This window comes from Cervus elaphus, chromosome 33 (genome assembly GCF_910594005.1).
Source record: "Cervus elaphus chromosome 33, mCerEla1.1, whole genome shotgun sequence".
Classification (NCBI taxonomy): Eukaryota; Metazoa; Chordata; class Mammalia; order Artiodactyla; family Cervidae; genus Cervus; species Cervus elaphus.
The window spans coordinates 2,891,324-2,908,518 of record NC_057847.1 but is presented as its reverse complement, the minus strand read 5'-3'; the positions used below and the strand labels follow the sequence as shown (position 1 = coordinate 2,908,518).

Below are 17,195 nucleotides of genomic sequence, written 5' to 3'. Positions count from 1 at the left end.
TGCACCTGCCAGATTGTCAGCAACTCCATGCATGCTGTGGGGTCTGCTGTCCTTAATATATCTATTCCTGTGGCTATACTTGAGCATTCTATTTTATTCCCAAGTATTATTCTTAGGGCATTATGTTGACTTCTATTTCTATGTACAAGGAAGTTGTATTTGTCATGAACTTCATTCCCAGATTGTAAAGTGGGTGCTAGGCATTGGGCCTGAGAGGGCTGGGTACAGCCTGCACATGTGTACCAGCAAACAGGTGGTGGGAGTCCCCTCTTCCCCAAGGGTAAGGAAAAGGACCTTGGAGCTCTGCTGCAAGAGAGGATTCAGGAAGACACTACAGCTGCAAGCTGTCTGGGAGCCTGACCTATAAACAGGGGAAGAGGTAGTGAAGGGCAGAGAGAGCAGTGTGCACAAAGGTATTATAAAATACTGCAAAAGCATGGGCTGTGTTTGTGGAAAAATCAGAAAAAGCAGCTGAGCCTGAATGTGTAGTGGATTTCCCTGGTGGTTCAGATGGTAAAGAATCTGCCTGCAATGCAGGAGACCTGGTTCAATCCTTGGGTTGGGAAGATCCCCTGTAGAAGGAATGGCTACCTCCTCCAGTAATCTTGCCTGGAGAATCCCATGAACAGAGAAGCTTCATGGGCTACAGTCCATGGGGTCACAAGGAGTAGAACATGACCCAGCAACTAACATTGAATGTGCAGGAGTTTCAGCTTTCGAGTCTCATGGGTATGGGGGTGGGGGGGGTGAGAGGGTGGTGATTGCAGTTATCAAAAAAAGAAAGAAGCAAAACTAGGTAAAAAATATATACCAAAGAACAAACAAAAAACACATACAGAGCTCTATAGGGTCTCTAAAGATGAATTAAATCAGGCCTTGGCTCTCAGAGAGCTTCACAACAGGGGGAGGAACCAAGGCCTGGACACCTGGTGGTCCGAAGGGGAACAATCTAAAGAGACCCGCAGAACTGGCACCCACTGTGCTACGGACAGGGACGCAATGTCAATGTACAAGGTCCAGTCCCAAGAGGCAGCAAGGGGGCCAGGTCAGCAGGACAGCCCCAGGGGACAGCTGTGGACAGCGGTGAGCAAGGAGGAGCCAAGGGCCTGGAGGACAGACCACACAGCAGGGCAGGGCAGAGGGCACTGCTCCCCTGGGGAGAACCATGATGGAGGCAGCAAGCTCTCCGGCAGTGAGGCCTCAGTTACCTGGATTGGTCAGCTTCTCCTCCAACTCAGCCTGAGTAGTCACACTCTCAGATTTCGGGGAATGGATAATCAGCACGACAGAACCCGCACAGCTTAGCAGACACCCCAACTTGCCCAAGATGTTGAGCTTTTCTTTCAGAAGATAAGAAGCTAAAATGGACCTTCAATTTTAAAATAAGAAATGATTAAATCAAACTATCTGGCCTGTTTCTTCTCATTGCAGATGTTATTAAAGCTACCTTTTCTTTATAGTCACATTTTATTTTTAAATTAGTTTTTAAGTGTAGAAGGATTAGGAATTTATTGAAGTTGCTATTTCAGTGCAAACAGGATTTTCATACCAATTCCATGCACAGCCAATATACAACGATACTTTTAAGTCATACCATGATATTATTTCAGTAGATATGAAATATACCAGGATAGAAAAATAAGTTTTATGATTGACCAAAAATTAAAATATTGCTTCTATATTTTTAAGAGTCCAAAAAAAAGCCCAAAAAAACTATGTTAAGTAGGATATAAAAGTTGTTAAAATAATTACAAGTAATTTATGATCAAAACACTTACGTTAAAATGAATTAAATTGAGAAAATTAGGAAAAATCAAAATGCTAACAGAAATTGAATTATGATAGAAAGAATCTGGGTGATTACTTTAAAAATGTGATCACATTACTTCTTTAATGCAAGAAAAAAATATTCCTTATAAAATATCTATAATTTTAAGGCTGGTAATTTGTAGTTGTTCAGTTGCTAAGTTGTGTCTAACTCTTTGCAACCTCATGGACTGCAACATGCCAGGCTTCCCTGTCCTTCACTATTTCCTGGAGTTGGCTCAAATGCATGTCCATTGAGGCAGTGATGTCATCTGAGCATCTCATCCTCTGCCGCCCACCTTTCCTTTTGCCTTCAATCCTTCCCAGCATCAGGGTCTTTTCCAATGACCTGGCTCGTCGCAGCAGGTGCCCAAACCATTGGAGCTTCAGCTTCAGCATCAGTCCTTCCAATAAATATTCAGGGTTGACTTCCTTTAGGATTGACTGGTTTGATCTCCTTGCAGTCCAAGGGACTCTCAAGAGCCTCCTCCAGCACCACAATTGAAGGCATTCATTCTTCAGCCCTCAGCCTGCTTTATGGTCCAACTCTCACATCCGCATATGATCACTGGAAAAACTGTACCTTTGACTATACAGACCTTTGTTGGCCAAGTAATGTCTCTGCTTTTTAATATGCTGTCTAGGTTTGTCATAGTTTTCCTTTCACGGAGCAAACATCTTTTAATTTCACGGCTGCAGTCACCTTCCTCAGTGATTTTGGAGCCCAAGAAAATAACATCTGTCACTGCTTCCACTATTTCTCCTTCTATTTGCCAAGAAGTGATGGGACCGGATGCTATGATCTTATTTTTTGTTTGCTTTAATTAATTTGAAGGATAATTGCTTTATGGTGTTGCATTGGTTTCTACCAAACATCAACATGAGACAGCGACAGGTTTACCCATGTCCCCTCCCTGATCTTAATTTTTGAATGTTCAGTTTTAAGCCAGGTTTTTCACTCTCCTCTTTGACCTTCATCAAGAGACTCTTTAGTTCGGCTTCACTTTCTAAAGCTGGTAATAGTGTTTCTTATTTCCCTGTATATAATTTGAATTGGGAAACCTGGGCTTTTTCTAAATCATGGGATTGGTCATTGGCAATTTGCTACTGTCCATGCCAAAGGCACTCAGAGAATACGAACATCTTACAGGGAGGACACACAAGACCCAGATATATACAGGACTATCTCTAATAATCATTTCACAGATAAGGAAACAAAGCCTCAGAAATGATCAGCATTTAAGCCAAAGCCACAGAGCTAACAAGAGGTGAAGCCATGGAGAAGTCAAAACTTCCACCTTCCCCTCACAGCACTTTGTGTCCTCAGTTCCCAAGGAGACCCAGCAGTGTCACTGAGAAAAAATAAGCAACATATTTGAAGAAACCACACAAGATACTATAATATGGAACTGGATGTTAAATTGAGGGGTTCCAAATAGCTGCACAGAGATGTGGAAACCAGAGAAGTGGGAAGCTCCAAGAAGAAAGAGATAGCCTGGAGTCAGCCTGAGACAATGGGTGGGCCTACGGCAAGAGGGGAAGGGGCTGACATGCATGAAAGAAAGGGGCAGGGGCAATCCTGGACCATGAGGCCAACTCATCTTTTATTCCACTCTTAGTATTACCCCAGAGTACAAATTAAACAGTACTTTTACAAAATAGAGTGTCTAACAAAAAACTGGAGGGATACCCTTTCTCCTCTCTTCCTGGGCTGCAGTAACTTCAGCTTGCTACCTTTTGAGCCAAGATTAAATAAAAAGCATACAGAAGCTCTTTGACTTAAGTCAGGAGTCAACAGACTATGGCTGAAGGCGCAAGGCAGCCCTTCACCTGTTTTTGTAAATAACATCTTGCTGATCACAACCACATCCACAGTTAGTCAGCTCTGTGGCTACTTTCTACCCTGATGGCAGAGGCAAGCAGCTGCAGCAGAGGCCACAAGGCCCACAAAGCCTAGTTTACCATCTGGCCCTGGACAGAAAAAGGTGGCCACTCCCAGGCTGAAGTGATCTACATAGCTAAACACACGTCTCCGCGGACAGTCGGCCTGAGATGGAGGCATCAGGGCTACAACACAGAGGAGCGTGATCCTGCCGGAGGGTGTGGGTAGTGCAGCGAGGATGGGAGGGTGGAGTAAGAAGCAGTGTGATAAAGGGAAAGAAGGGGGAAGAAGCTTAATGCCAAGGAAGAGTCAATAAACTATCTTAATGAACTTATAGTAATAGAAAGCAAACAAAAACATGCTGTAGAATTGACAGCAAGGTCTTGAAAAGAAATCTGTACACTCCTGTTCATAGCAGCATTATTAGCAACAGCTAAAATGTGGAGGCAAATCAAGTGTCTACTGATGGATGCATGAACAAGTAAATAGCACGGAGCGCACAAGCGTTCCCTTTTCTCCACATCCTCGCCAATACTTACTTCTTGCTTATTTTTTATGAGGGCCATTCTAACAGGTGTGAGGTGTATCTCACTGTGGGTTTGATATGGATTTCCCTGATGACTAATGATATTGTGCATCTTTTTGCAAGGGTAACAGGCAGGAAGGCCAGGGGTCTCCAAATGGAGGAAATAGGCTGCAAGTGTCAAGACATTTTTTCTCTCTCCCTTAACCTGCAAGAGGAAACAAACTAGAAGTGTCAGATATTTTCCTTGTAAAATTCTGTGTTGCCAGGACACCTGGTTCCACCTGAACCTAACTTGTCTCAAACCTTGAGATAACCAATGCATTTTTCTTAGGGAAATGTTTTTCTTAAGCTATGTTAATGAAACTATGTATTTGCTTTGGAATTTGCCTTTCTTCAAAATGGTTTCACCTAAGACTAACTTTTGGCTGATAATAGCTCAACAAACCAGTATTCATATCAATTATTTTATGGCTAGTGGATGACATACCTCGTTCTATTCAATCTCAAAAATGCATACTGTGGGAGAGGGGCCTGGTGAAACTCCGTCAGCCTTGAGGTGTCTCCTTTATCTGATTAATAGTTTTCTAACAGACATAAAACAGCTTGCTAAAACTAGCAAGGGGGGCACTCTCCGGCCCGCTTCTGATGTCTATGTCAGAAGCTTGCTCTATCCCTTTTTATGCTTTAATAAAACTCTGCTATACAAAAGCTCTTGAGCAATCAAGCCTGGTCCCTGGTCCTGAAGGTAAATCATCTTCTTCGGAGATCATGAATCTGACACCATTCACCGAAAGCTATCATTTTCATGTACCTATTGGCTATTTGTATGTCTTCTTTGGAAAAATATTTGTTCAGCTCCCCTGCTTAATTTTTAAATCAGATTGTTTAAGGGCATTTTGCTATTGAGTTGTAAGAGTTCTTTATATAATTTGGATATTAATCCCTTATCCTATCTATGATTTGTAAATATTTTTCCCATTCTATAAATTGCCTTTTTATTTTGTTTATGGCTTTCATTTCTGTGCTGAAGCATTTTAGTTTGGAGTAGTCCATCTTACTTACTTTTTTGCATTTGCTGCCTTTGCTTTTGATATCAGACCCAAAAAATGTCTAAGTCCAATATCAAGGAGCTTACTCCTTATACTTTTCTTCCAGGAGTCTTTTTTTTTTTTGGTATGATTTCAGGTCTTAGGTTTTGAGTTGATTTTTGTGTACAAAGTAAAATAGTGATCCAGTCTCATTCTTTTATATGTGGACTTTACCAGTTTTAAGGAAGAGACTATCCTTTCTCCATTATACTTGATACTTTTGTCTTAATTGCCCATACATGTGTGGGTTTTATCTGGGTTCTCCATTCTGTTCCACTGATCTATATGTCCATTTTTATGCCAATACCATATTGTCTGGATTACTATAGCTGACAGTAGAGTTTGAAGTCAGGAAACATGATGGCTCCAGCTTCGTTCTTTCTCAAGATTGCTTTGTCTATCTTTGTCTTTTGCGGGTTCATACAAATTTTAAGATTGATAGTCCTCTTTCTATGAAAACAATGCCACTGGAATCTTTATAGGGATTGCACTGAATCTGAAGATTGCATTGAACAGCATGAACATTTTAACATTAATTCTTTCAATGTATAAGCATGGAAGACCTTTGCCTTTATTTGTGTCTTCTTCAATTTTTTTCATCAATGTCAATGGTTTTTAGTGTACATGTTTTGCTTTCTTAGTTTAATTTATTCCTAGGTATTTTATTGTTTTTGATGCAACTATAAATTGTTTTCTTAATTTCTTTCTCTGATAGCTCATTCTTAGACTGTAGAAACAGAACTGCTTCTGTACACTGATAAACATCAGTATCTTGAACTTCAGTAGATTTATTTACTAGTTGAATAGTTTTTTGTTAGAGTCTTTAGGATTTTCTATATTAAGTTATCTGCAAATAGGAACTATTTTACTTCTTTCTTTCCCATGTAGATGCATTTTCTTACATTTCTTGCCTTCCTCTGGCTATAATTTTCAGTATTATGTTGAATAAAAGTAGAAGAGTAGGCATTCTTGTCTTCTTAATGATTTTAGAGAGAAAGCATTTGGCTTTTCACTGTTAAGTATGAAGTTAGCTGTGAAATTGTCATATATAACCTTTATTACACTGCAGTATGTTCCCTTTGTACCCAGTTTGTTCAGAGCTTTTATCATGACTAGATACTGAATTTTGTCAAATGCTTTTTCTGCATCTACTGAGATGATCGTATGATTCTCATCCTTCATTCTGTTAATGTGGCATAGCCGGTTGATTGATTTATGGATGTTGAACCAACCCTGCATCCCTGATACAAATCCCAGTTGGTCATGGTTTAAGATTTTCTAGTGTATTGTTGAATTAAGTTTGCTACTATTTTATTAAGAATTTTTGCATCAATATTCTTCAGTGATATTGGTAAGTTATTTCCTTTCTGGAGTGTCCTTATCTGGTTGGAATTATAGTAATGCTAGTTTTGTAAAATGAGTTTGGAAGTGCTCCCTCCTCTTCAGTTTCTGGGAAGATTTGAGAAGGTATTAATTCTCCTTTAAAGACTGGCTAGAACTTACTTGTGTAGCCATCTCTTCCACAAACTTTTCTTTGTTGGGATGTTTTAAATTATTGATTCAATCTTCTTAGCCTGTTTAGATTTTCTGTTTCTATGAAGAAACAGATCTAGTCATGTTAAGATACATGTTTTAGAAATTTATCTGTTATTTTCAAGATTATCCAACTTATTGGTATGTAATTGTTCATAGTAGTATCTTATGATCTTTCTATGTCTGTAGTTCAGTTGTAACACCTCGTCTTTCATTTCTGACTTTATTTATTTAAATCTTCTCTCCTTTTCGTTAGGTAATCTAGCTAAAAGTTTCCCAATTTTGTTTGTCAAAAAAGGGAGCTCTTAGTTTTGTTAAGCATCTCTACTGTTTTTATGGATGGTGTATCATTCATTTCTGTTTGGCTTTTTATTTCCTTCCTTCTGCCTACACTGGGGATAGTTTGCTCTTTTCCTAGTCTCTTGAGGGGAAAAATTAACTTGTTTATTTGATATATTTCTTCTGTCTTAATGAACGTGTTTATTGATGTAAACTTCCCTCTTGGATCTGCTTTTGTAGCATCCCACAGGTTTTGATGTATTTGGTTTCCATTTTCATTTGTTTCAAGATATTTTTTGATATCCCATTTGATTTCTTCTTTGACACATTGTTCCAGGGTGTATATCGAATATTCACATATTTGTGAATTTTCCAGCTTTTCTCCTGTTATTGATTTGTAGTTTCATTCCACTCTGGTCGGAAAAGATACAAGGTATGATTTCAATCTTCTTAAATTTGCTAAGACTTGTCTGTAAGCTATAATAGGTTGTATCCCGGAAAATGTTTTCTGCACACTTGAGAAGAATATGCACTATGCTGTTGTTGGACTGGATGTTCTGTATATGTTGTTGTTCAGTCACTCAATCATGTCTAACCCTTTGAGACCCTATGGACTGCAGCATGCCAGGTTTCCCTGTCCTTCACTATCTCCCAGAGCTTGCTCAAACTCATGTCCATTGAGTTAGTGATGCCACCCAACTTCTGTCGTTCCTTCTTCTCCTGCCTTCAATCTTTCCCATAATCAGGGTCTTTTCTAATGACTTGGCTCTTTGCATCAGTTGGCCAAAGTACTGGAACTTCGGCATCAATACTTCCAATGAATATTCAGGACTGACTTCCTTTAGGATTGACTGATCTCCTTGCAGTCCAAGGGACTCTCAGGAATCTTCCTCAATACCACAATTCAACAGCATCAACTCTTTGGCATTCAGCCTTTTTGATGGTCCAACTCTCACATCCATACATTACTGGAAAAACAATAGCTTTGACTTTACAGACCTTTGTTGGCAATGTCTCTGCTTTTTAAAACGCTGTCTAGTTTTGGCATAAATTTTCTTCTGAGGAGCAAGCATATTTTAATTTCATGCTGCAGTCACCATCTGCAATGATTTTGAAGCCCACAAAAATAAAAGTCTGTCATTATTTCCATTGTTTCCCCATCTATTCGCCTTGAAGTAATGGGACTGGATTCCATGATTTTTGTTTTTTGAATGTTGAGTTTTATGCCCGCTTTTTCACTCTCCATTTTCTCCTTCATCAAGAGGCTCTTTAGTTACTCTACACTTTCTGCCATAAGGGTGGTGTCACCTGCATATCTGAGGTTATTGATATTTCTCCCAGCAATCTTGATTTCAGCTGGTGATTCATCCAGTTCAGCATTTCGCATGATGTACTCTGCATAGAAGTTAAATAAGTGAGCTAACAATATTCAGCCTTCATGTACTCCTTTCCCAATTTTGAACCAGTCAGTTGTTCCATGTTCAGTTCTAACTGTTGCTTCTTGACCTACATACATGTTTTGCACGAGGCAGGTAAGGTGGTCTGGTATTCCCCTCTCTTGAAGAATTTTCCACACTTTGTTGTGATCTACACAGCCAAAGGCTTTGGAATAATCAATAAAGCAGAAATAAATGTTTTTCTGGAATTCTCTTGTTTTTTTGATAATCCAGTGGATGTTGGCAATTTGATCTCCAGTTCTTCTGCCTTTTCTAAATCCAGCTTGAACATCTGGAAGTTCTTGGTTCACGTACTGTTGAAGCCTAGCTTGAAGAATTTTGAGCATTACTTTGCTAGTGTGTGAAATGAGTGCAATTGTGCGGTAGTTTGAACATTCTTTGGCATTGGAATGAAAACTGACCATTTCCAGTCCTGTGGCCACTGCTGAGTTTTCCAGATTTGCTGGCATACTGAGTGCAGCACTTTAACAGCATCATCTTCTAGGATTTGAGGGTTTCTTTTGTGGCTCAGCTGGTAAAGAATCTGCCTGCAATGTGGGAGACCTGGGTTTGATCCCTGAGTTGGGAAGATCCCTGGAGAAGGGAAAGGCTACCCACTCCAGTATTCTGGCCTACAGAATTCCATGGACTGTAAAGTCCATGGGGTCATAAAGAGTAGGACACAACTGAGTGACTTTCACTTTCACTTTCCTTTAGGATTTGAAATAGTTCAGCTGGAATTCCTTCACCTCCACTAGGTTTGTTAGCAGTGATGCTTCCCTAAGGCCCACTTGACTTCACATTCCAAGATGTCTGGCTCTAGGTGAGTGATCACACCATCGTGGTTATATGGGTCATTAAGATCATTTTTGGATAGTTCTTTTGTATATGTTAGGTTGCTCTAATATAGGGTTCAAGTCCATTGTTTTCTTGATTTCCCATCTGGATGCTCTATGCATTATGAAAGTATGGTACTGAAATCCTTTACCATTATTGTATTGTTGTCTATTTCTCCCCTCAGCTCTTTGTGAAGTCGCTCAGTCGTGTCCGACTCTCTGCGACCCTGTGGACTGTAGCCTGCCAGGCTCCTCCATCCAAGGGATTTTCTAGGCAAGAGTACTGGACAGGGTTGCCGTTTCCTCTCCAGGGAATCTTCCTGACCCAGGGATCGAACCCAGGTCTCCCACGGCAGACACTTTACCATCTGAGCCACCAGGGAAGCCTCAGCTCTTTAGTATCTGCTTAATACATTTATGTACTCTGATGCTGGGTGTGACTATATTTATGATAGTGACGTTTCTGAGGAACTGACCACTTTATCATTATCTAATGAACTTTTCATTATCTAACAGTCTTTTGTTACAGTTTTCAGATTAAATTCTGCTTTGTCTGATATAAGCATAGCTACTCCTGCTCTTTTTTGGTTTCCACTGGCACAGATCTTTTTCCATCACTTTACTCTGACAGTATGTGTTTCCTTAAAACTGAAGTGAGTCTCTTGTAGGAAGCATATAGTAGGGTCTTATATTTTAATCCTAACCACTCTATGTGGTTTTCTAAATAATTTTATTTATTTAGACTGTGCTGAGTCTTCCTTGCTGTGCAGGCTTTTCTCAAGCTGCAGTGAGCAGGGGCTACTCTCCAGCTGCAGTGCGTGGGCCTCACAGTGCGGTAGCTTCTCTAGTTGTGGAGCACAGGTTCTAGGTGCTCAGGCTTCAGCAGCTGTAGCTCATGGACTCAGCAGTTGCAGTTCCCAGGCTTTAGAGCACAGGCTCTATAGTTGTGTCTCATGGGCTTAGCTGATCCATGGAAGATGGGATCTTACTAGACCAGGGATCGAACTCATGTCTCCTACATCGGCAGATTCTTTACCACTGAGCCACCTGGGAAGCCCACTCTATGTGTTCTGATTAGGGAAATCAATCCACTAACACTCGGTGATTGTTGCTAGGTAACAACTTATCAATACCATTTATTAAGTGTTTTCTGGCTTACTGAAGTTCACTTGTACCCTTCCTTCTCCCTTGCTGCCTTCCTCTGTGAAATGATGGTTTTCCATAATGCTATGTGTTGATTCCCTTCTCTTGTTTGTGAATCTACTGAAGGTTGTTCTGTGGTTACCATGAGGCTTACATTAAAACATCTTAAAGATATAACAGTCTATTTAACACTGACAACAATTTAACTTCTGTTGCACATAGAGGGTCTAACCTTTTACTCCTTCCCTTTTGTATTTTTTATGCCACAATTTACATCTTTTTCTACTGAGTACCCATTAATACAGTGTTGTAGCTATGGCTGTTTTTAGGACTTCTATCCTTCAACCTTTACACTAGAGGTAGTTAACACATCACCCTATAACAACAGTATTAGAGTATTCTGAATCTGGCTACATGCTTACCTTTGCCAGTGTGCTGTATATTTTCATATATTTCTATGTTACTAACCAGTGTTCTTTCATTTCAGCCTGAAAAACTCCTGTAGATATTTTTTATAGACAGGTTTAGTGGTGATAAACTCTCTCAACTACTATTTGTTAGAAAAAGTCTTTTTCTCACCCTTATTTCTGAAAGACAACTTTTCTGGGTATAGTAATCTTGACTGACAGTTTCTTCCTTTCAGCACGTCAAATGTATCATCCTCTTTTCTCCTGGCCTGAAAGATCTCTGCTCAGAAATCCATTGATAGTCTTACGAGGGTTTCCTTCTATGAATTTTTTCCCTTGTTTCTTTTAAAAGTCTCTCTTTGAGTTTAATTTTAGATTGCTTTATTATGTGTATAACAAGATCATTTTGGACTGAAATTTTAACGAAACCTACGGCCTTCAAAAACCTGGATGTCCAAATCTCTCCCCATGTTTGGGAGGGTCTCAGCCACTATTTCTTTACATAAGCTTTCTACTCCTTTCTCATTGGAAGGACTGATGTTGAAGATGAAATTCCAATACTTTGGCCACCTGATGCAAAGAGCTGACTCATTTGAAAAGACCCTGATGCTGGGAAAGATTGAGGGCAGGAGGAGAAGGGGATGACAGAGGATGAGATGGTTGGATGGCATCACCGACTCGATGGACATGGGTTTGGGTGGACTCTGGGAGTTGGTAATGGACAGGGAGGCCTGGCGTGCTGCAGTTCATGGGGTCGCAAAGAGTTGGACATGACTGAGTGACTGAACTGAACTGAATTGAACTGACTCCTTTCTCTTTGCTTCTTTTCCTGGGATTCCAATGAAGCCTACATTGTTTCTCTTAATGATGCCATTTAATCCTACAAGCTTTCTTCATTCTTTTTCATTCTTTTTTCTTTTTGTTCCTCACACTGGATAATTTCAATTGATCTGTCTTCAAGCTTACTGATTTTTCTGTTTGGCTGTCTGTTGTTAAAGCTCTCTATTGAATTCTTCAGTTCTGTCATTTCATTCATCAGCTCTAAAATTTCTGTTCAGTTCTTCTTTATATTTTCTGTCTCTTCATTAAACTTTTCACTTTGTTCTTGTACTATTTTCCTGGTAGGAAAATAATTATTAAATGTTTATCTGTTATTTTGAAGCTTAGACTTTTCAGCACAATTACTGTGAATTATTTGTTAGGAAATTCATGATCTTCATTTCTTTGGGCATTGCTGGAGGTTCTTTTGATGGAGTCATGTCTTCTGATTCTTTGTGATTCCTATAGCTTTGCATAGGTGTCTGGACATATGAAGAAGCAGTCACCTTTTCCAGACTTTATGGGTAAGAGAAAACTTACTACTAAATGATCAATGGATCAGTAAAGAAATCACAAGGGAAATTAGAAATCACTTTGAAATGAATAAAAATGAAGCAACAACATGCCAAATTATTTAGGATTCAGTTAAATAGGTACATAGAGAGAAGTTTACATACATAAATGCCTACAGGGCCCAAACCAGACAACGAGCAGCTGTGGAGAGCTGGCTCTCAGAGTGCTCTGCTGGGCTGCCAGTCCACCCACTCCCAACAGGCATATTGCAGAGGAGGCCTGCAACATGGCAAGGCACAGCAGAAGGGGCTAGCTTCAAGGAAGCACACGGTGGTGAGGGTCAGCTGTGGGGATACAGGCTAGTGTCTTGCCCTCACAGAGCCAAACGATAATCACTCCCACTGTATGGTTGCTTTTCTTCCTTGTTCCTAACCATCTTAATACACTTCTGCTTTGCCAGTCTAGGTGAGACTTTCTTGTGGTGCTCTGAAAGTCTTAGGGAAACTGGTTACTTACTCCATTCTTCATTTCCTGGCTAGGGGAACAACACTTCCTATCTGAGAAGTTCCCTCATGGCACTGAGCAATGCCAACTTTGGGGAAAGGATAATGCCGTCAAAGTGAAAATACCCTCCTTCCTTTTTTGGTGCAATTATTCTCAGGGTTTTGGTTCCAATGTATCACTAAATTTTCTTAAGTAGACTCCAGAGCTCACCCAGAGCTCTTTTTCTTTATGGATACCTGATTCTTGATTTTTGTAAGGAGATGTTTTCTGACATCACCCTTTGGTGTCACCTTTTCTCCCTGAATTTTCATTTTCTTGATGTTCTCCTTTAAATCACAAAAGCTTCTAATTATTATGATGTCCAGTTTATCTATATTGCTTTTGTTGCTTGTACTTTCAGTTCAGTTCAGTTTAGTTGCTCAGTTGTGTCTGACTCTGCAACCCAGTGGACTGCAGCTTCTCTGCCAGGCTTCTTTGTCCATCACCAACTCAAAGAGACTGCTCAAACTCATGTCCATCAAGACGGTGATGCCATCCACCCATCTTATCCTATGTCATCCCCTTCTCTTCCTCCTTCAGTCGTTCCCAGCATCAGGGTCTTTTCCAATGAGTCAGTTCTTTGCATCAGGTGGCCAAAGTATTGGATCTTCAGCATCAGTCCTTCCAATGAATATTCAGGACTGATTTCCTTTATGATTGAATAGTGTGATCTCCTTGCAGTCCAAGGGACTCTCAAGAATCTTCTCCAAAACCACAGTTCAAAAGCATCAATTCTTTGGCGCCCAGCCTTTTTGATGGTCCAACGCTCACAGCCATACATGACTAAAAGAAAAACAATACTTTTTACTATACAGACCTTTGTCGGCAACACAATGTGTTTGCTTTTTGATACACTGTCTAAGTTTGGCATAGCTTTTCTTCCAAGGAGCAAGTGTCACCTTTAATTATTATTAATTAAATTTAATTAATTAATTTCACGCTGCAGTCACCTTTCTCAGTGATTATGGAGCCCACAAAAATAAAGTCTGTCACTGTTTCCATTGTTTCCCCATCTATTCGCCTTGAAGTAATGAGACCAGATGCCATGATCATTGTTTTTTGAACGTTGAATTTTAAGCCCGCTTTTTCACTCTCCATTTTCACCTTCATCAAGAGGCTCTTTAGTTCCCCTTCATTCTGCCATATCTGAGGTTATTGATATTTCTCCTGGCAATCTTTATTTCAGCTGGTGATTCATCCAGTCCAGCATTTCGCATGATGTACTCTGCATAGAAGTTAAACAAGCAGGGTAATAATATACAGCCTTGATGTACTCCTTTCCTAATTTTGAATCAGTCCATTGTTCCATGTCTGGTTCTAACTGTTGCTTCTTGACCTGCATACATGTTTTGCAGGAGGCAGGTAAGGTGGTCTGGTATTCTCATCCCTTGAAGAATTTTCCACACTTTGTTGTGATCCACACAGTCAAAGGCTTTGGCATACTCAATGAAGCAGAAGTAGATGTTTTTCTGGAATTCTCTTGCTTTTTCTATGATCCAACGGATGTTGGCAGTTTGATCTCCAGTTTCTCTGCCTTTTCTAAATCCAGACTGAACATCTGGAAGTTCTGGGTTCACGTACTATTGAAGCCTAGCTTGAAGAATTTTGAGCATTTCACTAGTGTGTGAAATGAGTGTAATTGTGCAGTAGGTTGAACATTCTTTGGCACTGCCCTTCTCTGCAACTGGAATGAAAACTGACCATTTCCAGTCCTGTGGCCACTGCTGAGTTTTCCAAATTTGCTGGCATATTGGGTGAAGCACTTTAACAGCATCATCTTTTCAGATTTGAAACAGCTCAACTGGAATTCCATCACCTCCATTAACTTTGTTTAGAGTGATGATTTCTAAGGCCTACTTGACTTCATATTCCAGGATGTCTGGCTCTAGGTGAGTGATCACACCATCGTGGTTATCTGGGTCATTAAGATCTTTTTTGGACTATAAAACACTGATGAAAGAAATCAAAGAGGACACAAATAGATGGAGAAATATACCGTGTTCGTGGATTGGAAGAATCAATATTGTGAAAATGAGTATACTACCCAAAGCAATGTATAGATTCAATGCAATCCCTATCAAGCTACCAATGGTATTGTTCACAGAACTAGAACAAATAATTTCACAATTTGTATGGAAATACAAAAAACCCTGAATAGCCAAAGCAATCTTGAGAAAGAAGAATGGAACTGGAGGAATCAACCTGCCTGACTTCAGGCTCTACTACAAAGCCACAGTCATCAAGAGAGTATGGTACTGGCACAAAGACAGAAATATAGATCAATGGAACAAAATAGAAAGCCCAGGGAAAAACCCACATACCTATGGACACCTTATCTTCGACAAAGGAGGCAAGAATATACAATGGAAAAAAGACAACCTCTTTAACAAGTGGTGCTGGGAAAACTGGTCAACCACTTGTAAGAGAACGAAACTAGAACACTTTCTAATACCATACACAAAAATAAACTCAAAATGGATTAAAGATCTAAATGCAAGGCCAGAAACTATAAAACTCCTAGAGGAGAACATAGGCAAAACACTCTCCGACATAAATCACAGCAAGATCCTCTATGACCCACCTCCCAGAATATTGGAAATAAAAGCAAAAATAAACAAATGGGACCTAGTGAAACTTAAAAGCTTTTGCACAACAAAGGAAACTATAAGGAAGGTGAAAAGACAGCCTTCAGAATGGGAGAAAATAATAGCAAACGAAGCAACAGACAAAGGATTAATCTCAAAAATATAGAAGCAACTCCTGAAGCTCAATTCCAGAAAAATAAATGACCCAATCAAAAAATGGGCCAAAGAACTAAACAGACATTTCTCCAAAGAAGCCATACAGATGGCGAACCAACACATGAAAAGATGCTCAACATCACTCATTATCAGAGAAATGCAAATCAAAACCTCATTGAGGTATCATTACATGCCAGTCAGGATGGCTGGTATCCAAAAGTCTTCAAGCAATAAATGCTGGAGAGGGTGTGGAGAAAAGGGAACCCTCTTACACTGTTGGTGGAAATGCAGACTAGTACAGCCACTGTGGAGAACAGTGTGGAGATTCCTTAAAAAACTGGAAATAGAACTGCCATATGACCCAACAATCCCACTTCTGGGCATACACACTGAGGAAACCAGATCTGAAAGAGACACGTGCACCCCAATGTTCATCGCAGCACTGTTTATAATAGCCAGGACATGGAAGCAACCTAGATGCCCATCAGCAGACGAATGGATAAGGAAGCTGTGGTACATATACACAATGGAATATTACTCAGCCATTAAAAAGAATTCATTTGAATCAGTTCTAACGAGATGGATGAAACTGGAGCCCATTATGCAGAGTGAAGTAAGCCAGAAAGATAAAGACCAATACAGTATACTAACACATATATATGGAATTTTAAAAGATGGTAACAATAACCCTATATGCAAAACAGAAAAAGAGACACAGATGTACAGAAGAGACTTTGGGACTCTGTGCGAAAAGGCAAGGGTGGGATGTTCTGAGAGAATAGCATTGAAACAAGTATACTATCAAGGGTGAAACAGATCACCAGCCCAGGTTGGATGCATGAGACAAGTGCTCGGGGCTGGTGCACTGGGAAGACACAGAGGGATGGGATGGAGAGGGAGGTGGGAGGGGGGATCGGGATGGGGAACACATGTAAATCCATGGCTGATTCATGTCAATGTATGGCAAAAACCACTACAATATTGTAAAGTAATTAGCCTCCAACTAATAAAAATAAATGGAAAAAAACTAAAATAAAATATGGGTAGTGGAAATTAAAAAAAAAAAAAGATCTTTTTTGGAGAGTCCTTCCGTGTATTCGTGCCACCTCTTCTTAATATCTTCTTCTTCTGTTAGGTCCATATCGTTTCTGTCCTTAAATGTGTCCATCCATTCATGAAATGTTCCCTTGGTATCTCTAATTCTCTTGAAGTGATCTCTAGCCTTTTCCATTCTATTGTTTTCCTCTATTTCTTTGCATTGATCACTTAGGAAGGCTTTCTTATCTCTCCTTGCTATTCTTTGGAACTCTGCATTCAGATGGGTATATCTTTCCTTTTCTCCTTCCCCTTTCACTTCTCTTATCTCAGCTATTTGTAAGGCATCCTCAGAGAACCATTTTGCCTTTTTGCATTTCTTTTTCTTGGGGATGGTCTTGATCACCACCTCCTGTACAATGTCAGGAACCTCCATCATAGTTCTTCAGGCACTCTGTCTATCAGATCTAATCCCTTGAATCTATTTGTCACTTCTACTATATAATCATAAGGGATTTGATTTAGGTTATACCTGAATGGTCTTGTGATTTTCCCTACTTTATTCAATTTAAGTCTTAATTTGGCAGTAAGGAGTTCATGATCTGAGC

The 17,195-nt window shown here is 39.9% G+C and overlaps 1 protein-coding gene across 1 annotated transcript in view; it reads right to left on the bottom strand.

The window, feature by feature from the left end:
- NIPA1 (NIPA magnesium transporter 1) overlaps window positions 1–17,195 on the bottom strand; it is a 49,453-nt gene that overhangs the window by 6,807 nt on the left and 25,451 nt on the right. The window contains exon 4 of the mRNA XM_043894432.1: window positions 1,209–1,369. Coding sequence (XP_043750367.1) covers window positions 1,209–1,369 — 161 coding nt within the window. The remainder of the gene's footprint in view (window positions 1–1,208; window positions 1,370–17,195) is intronic.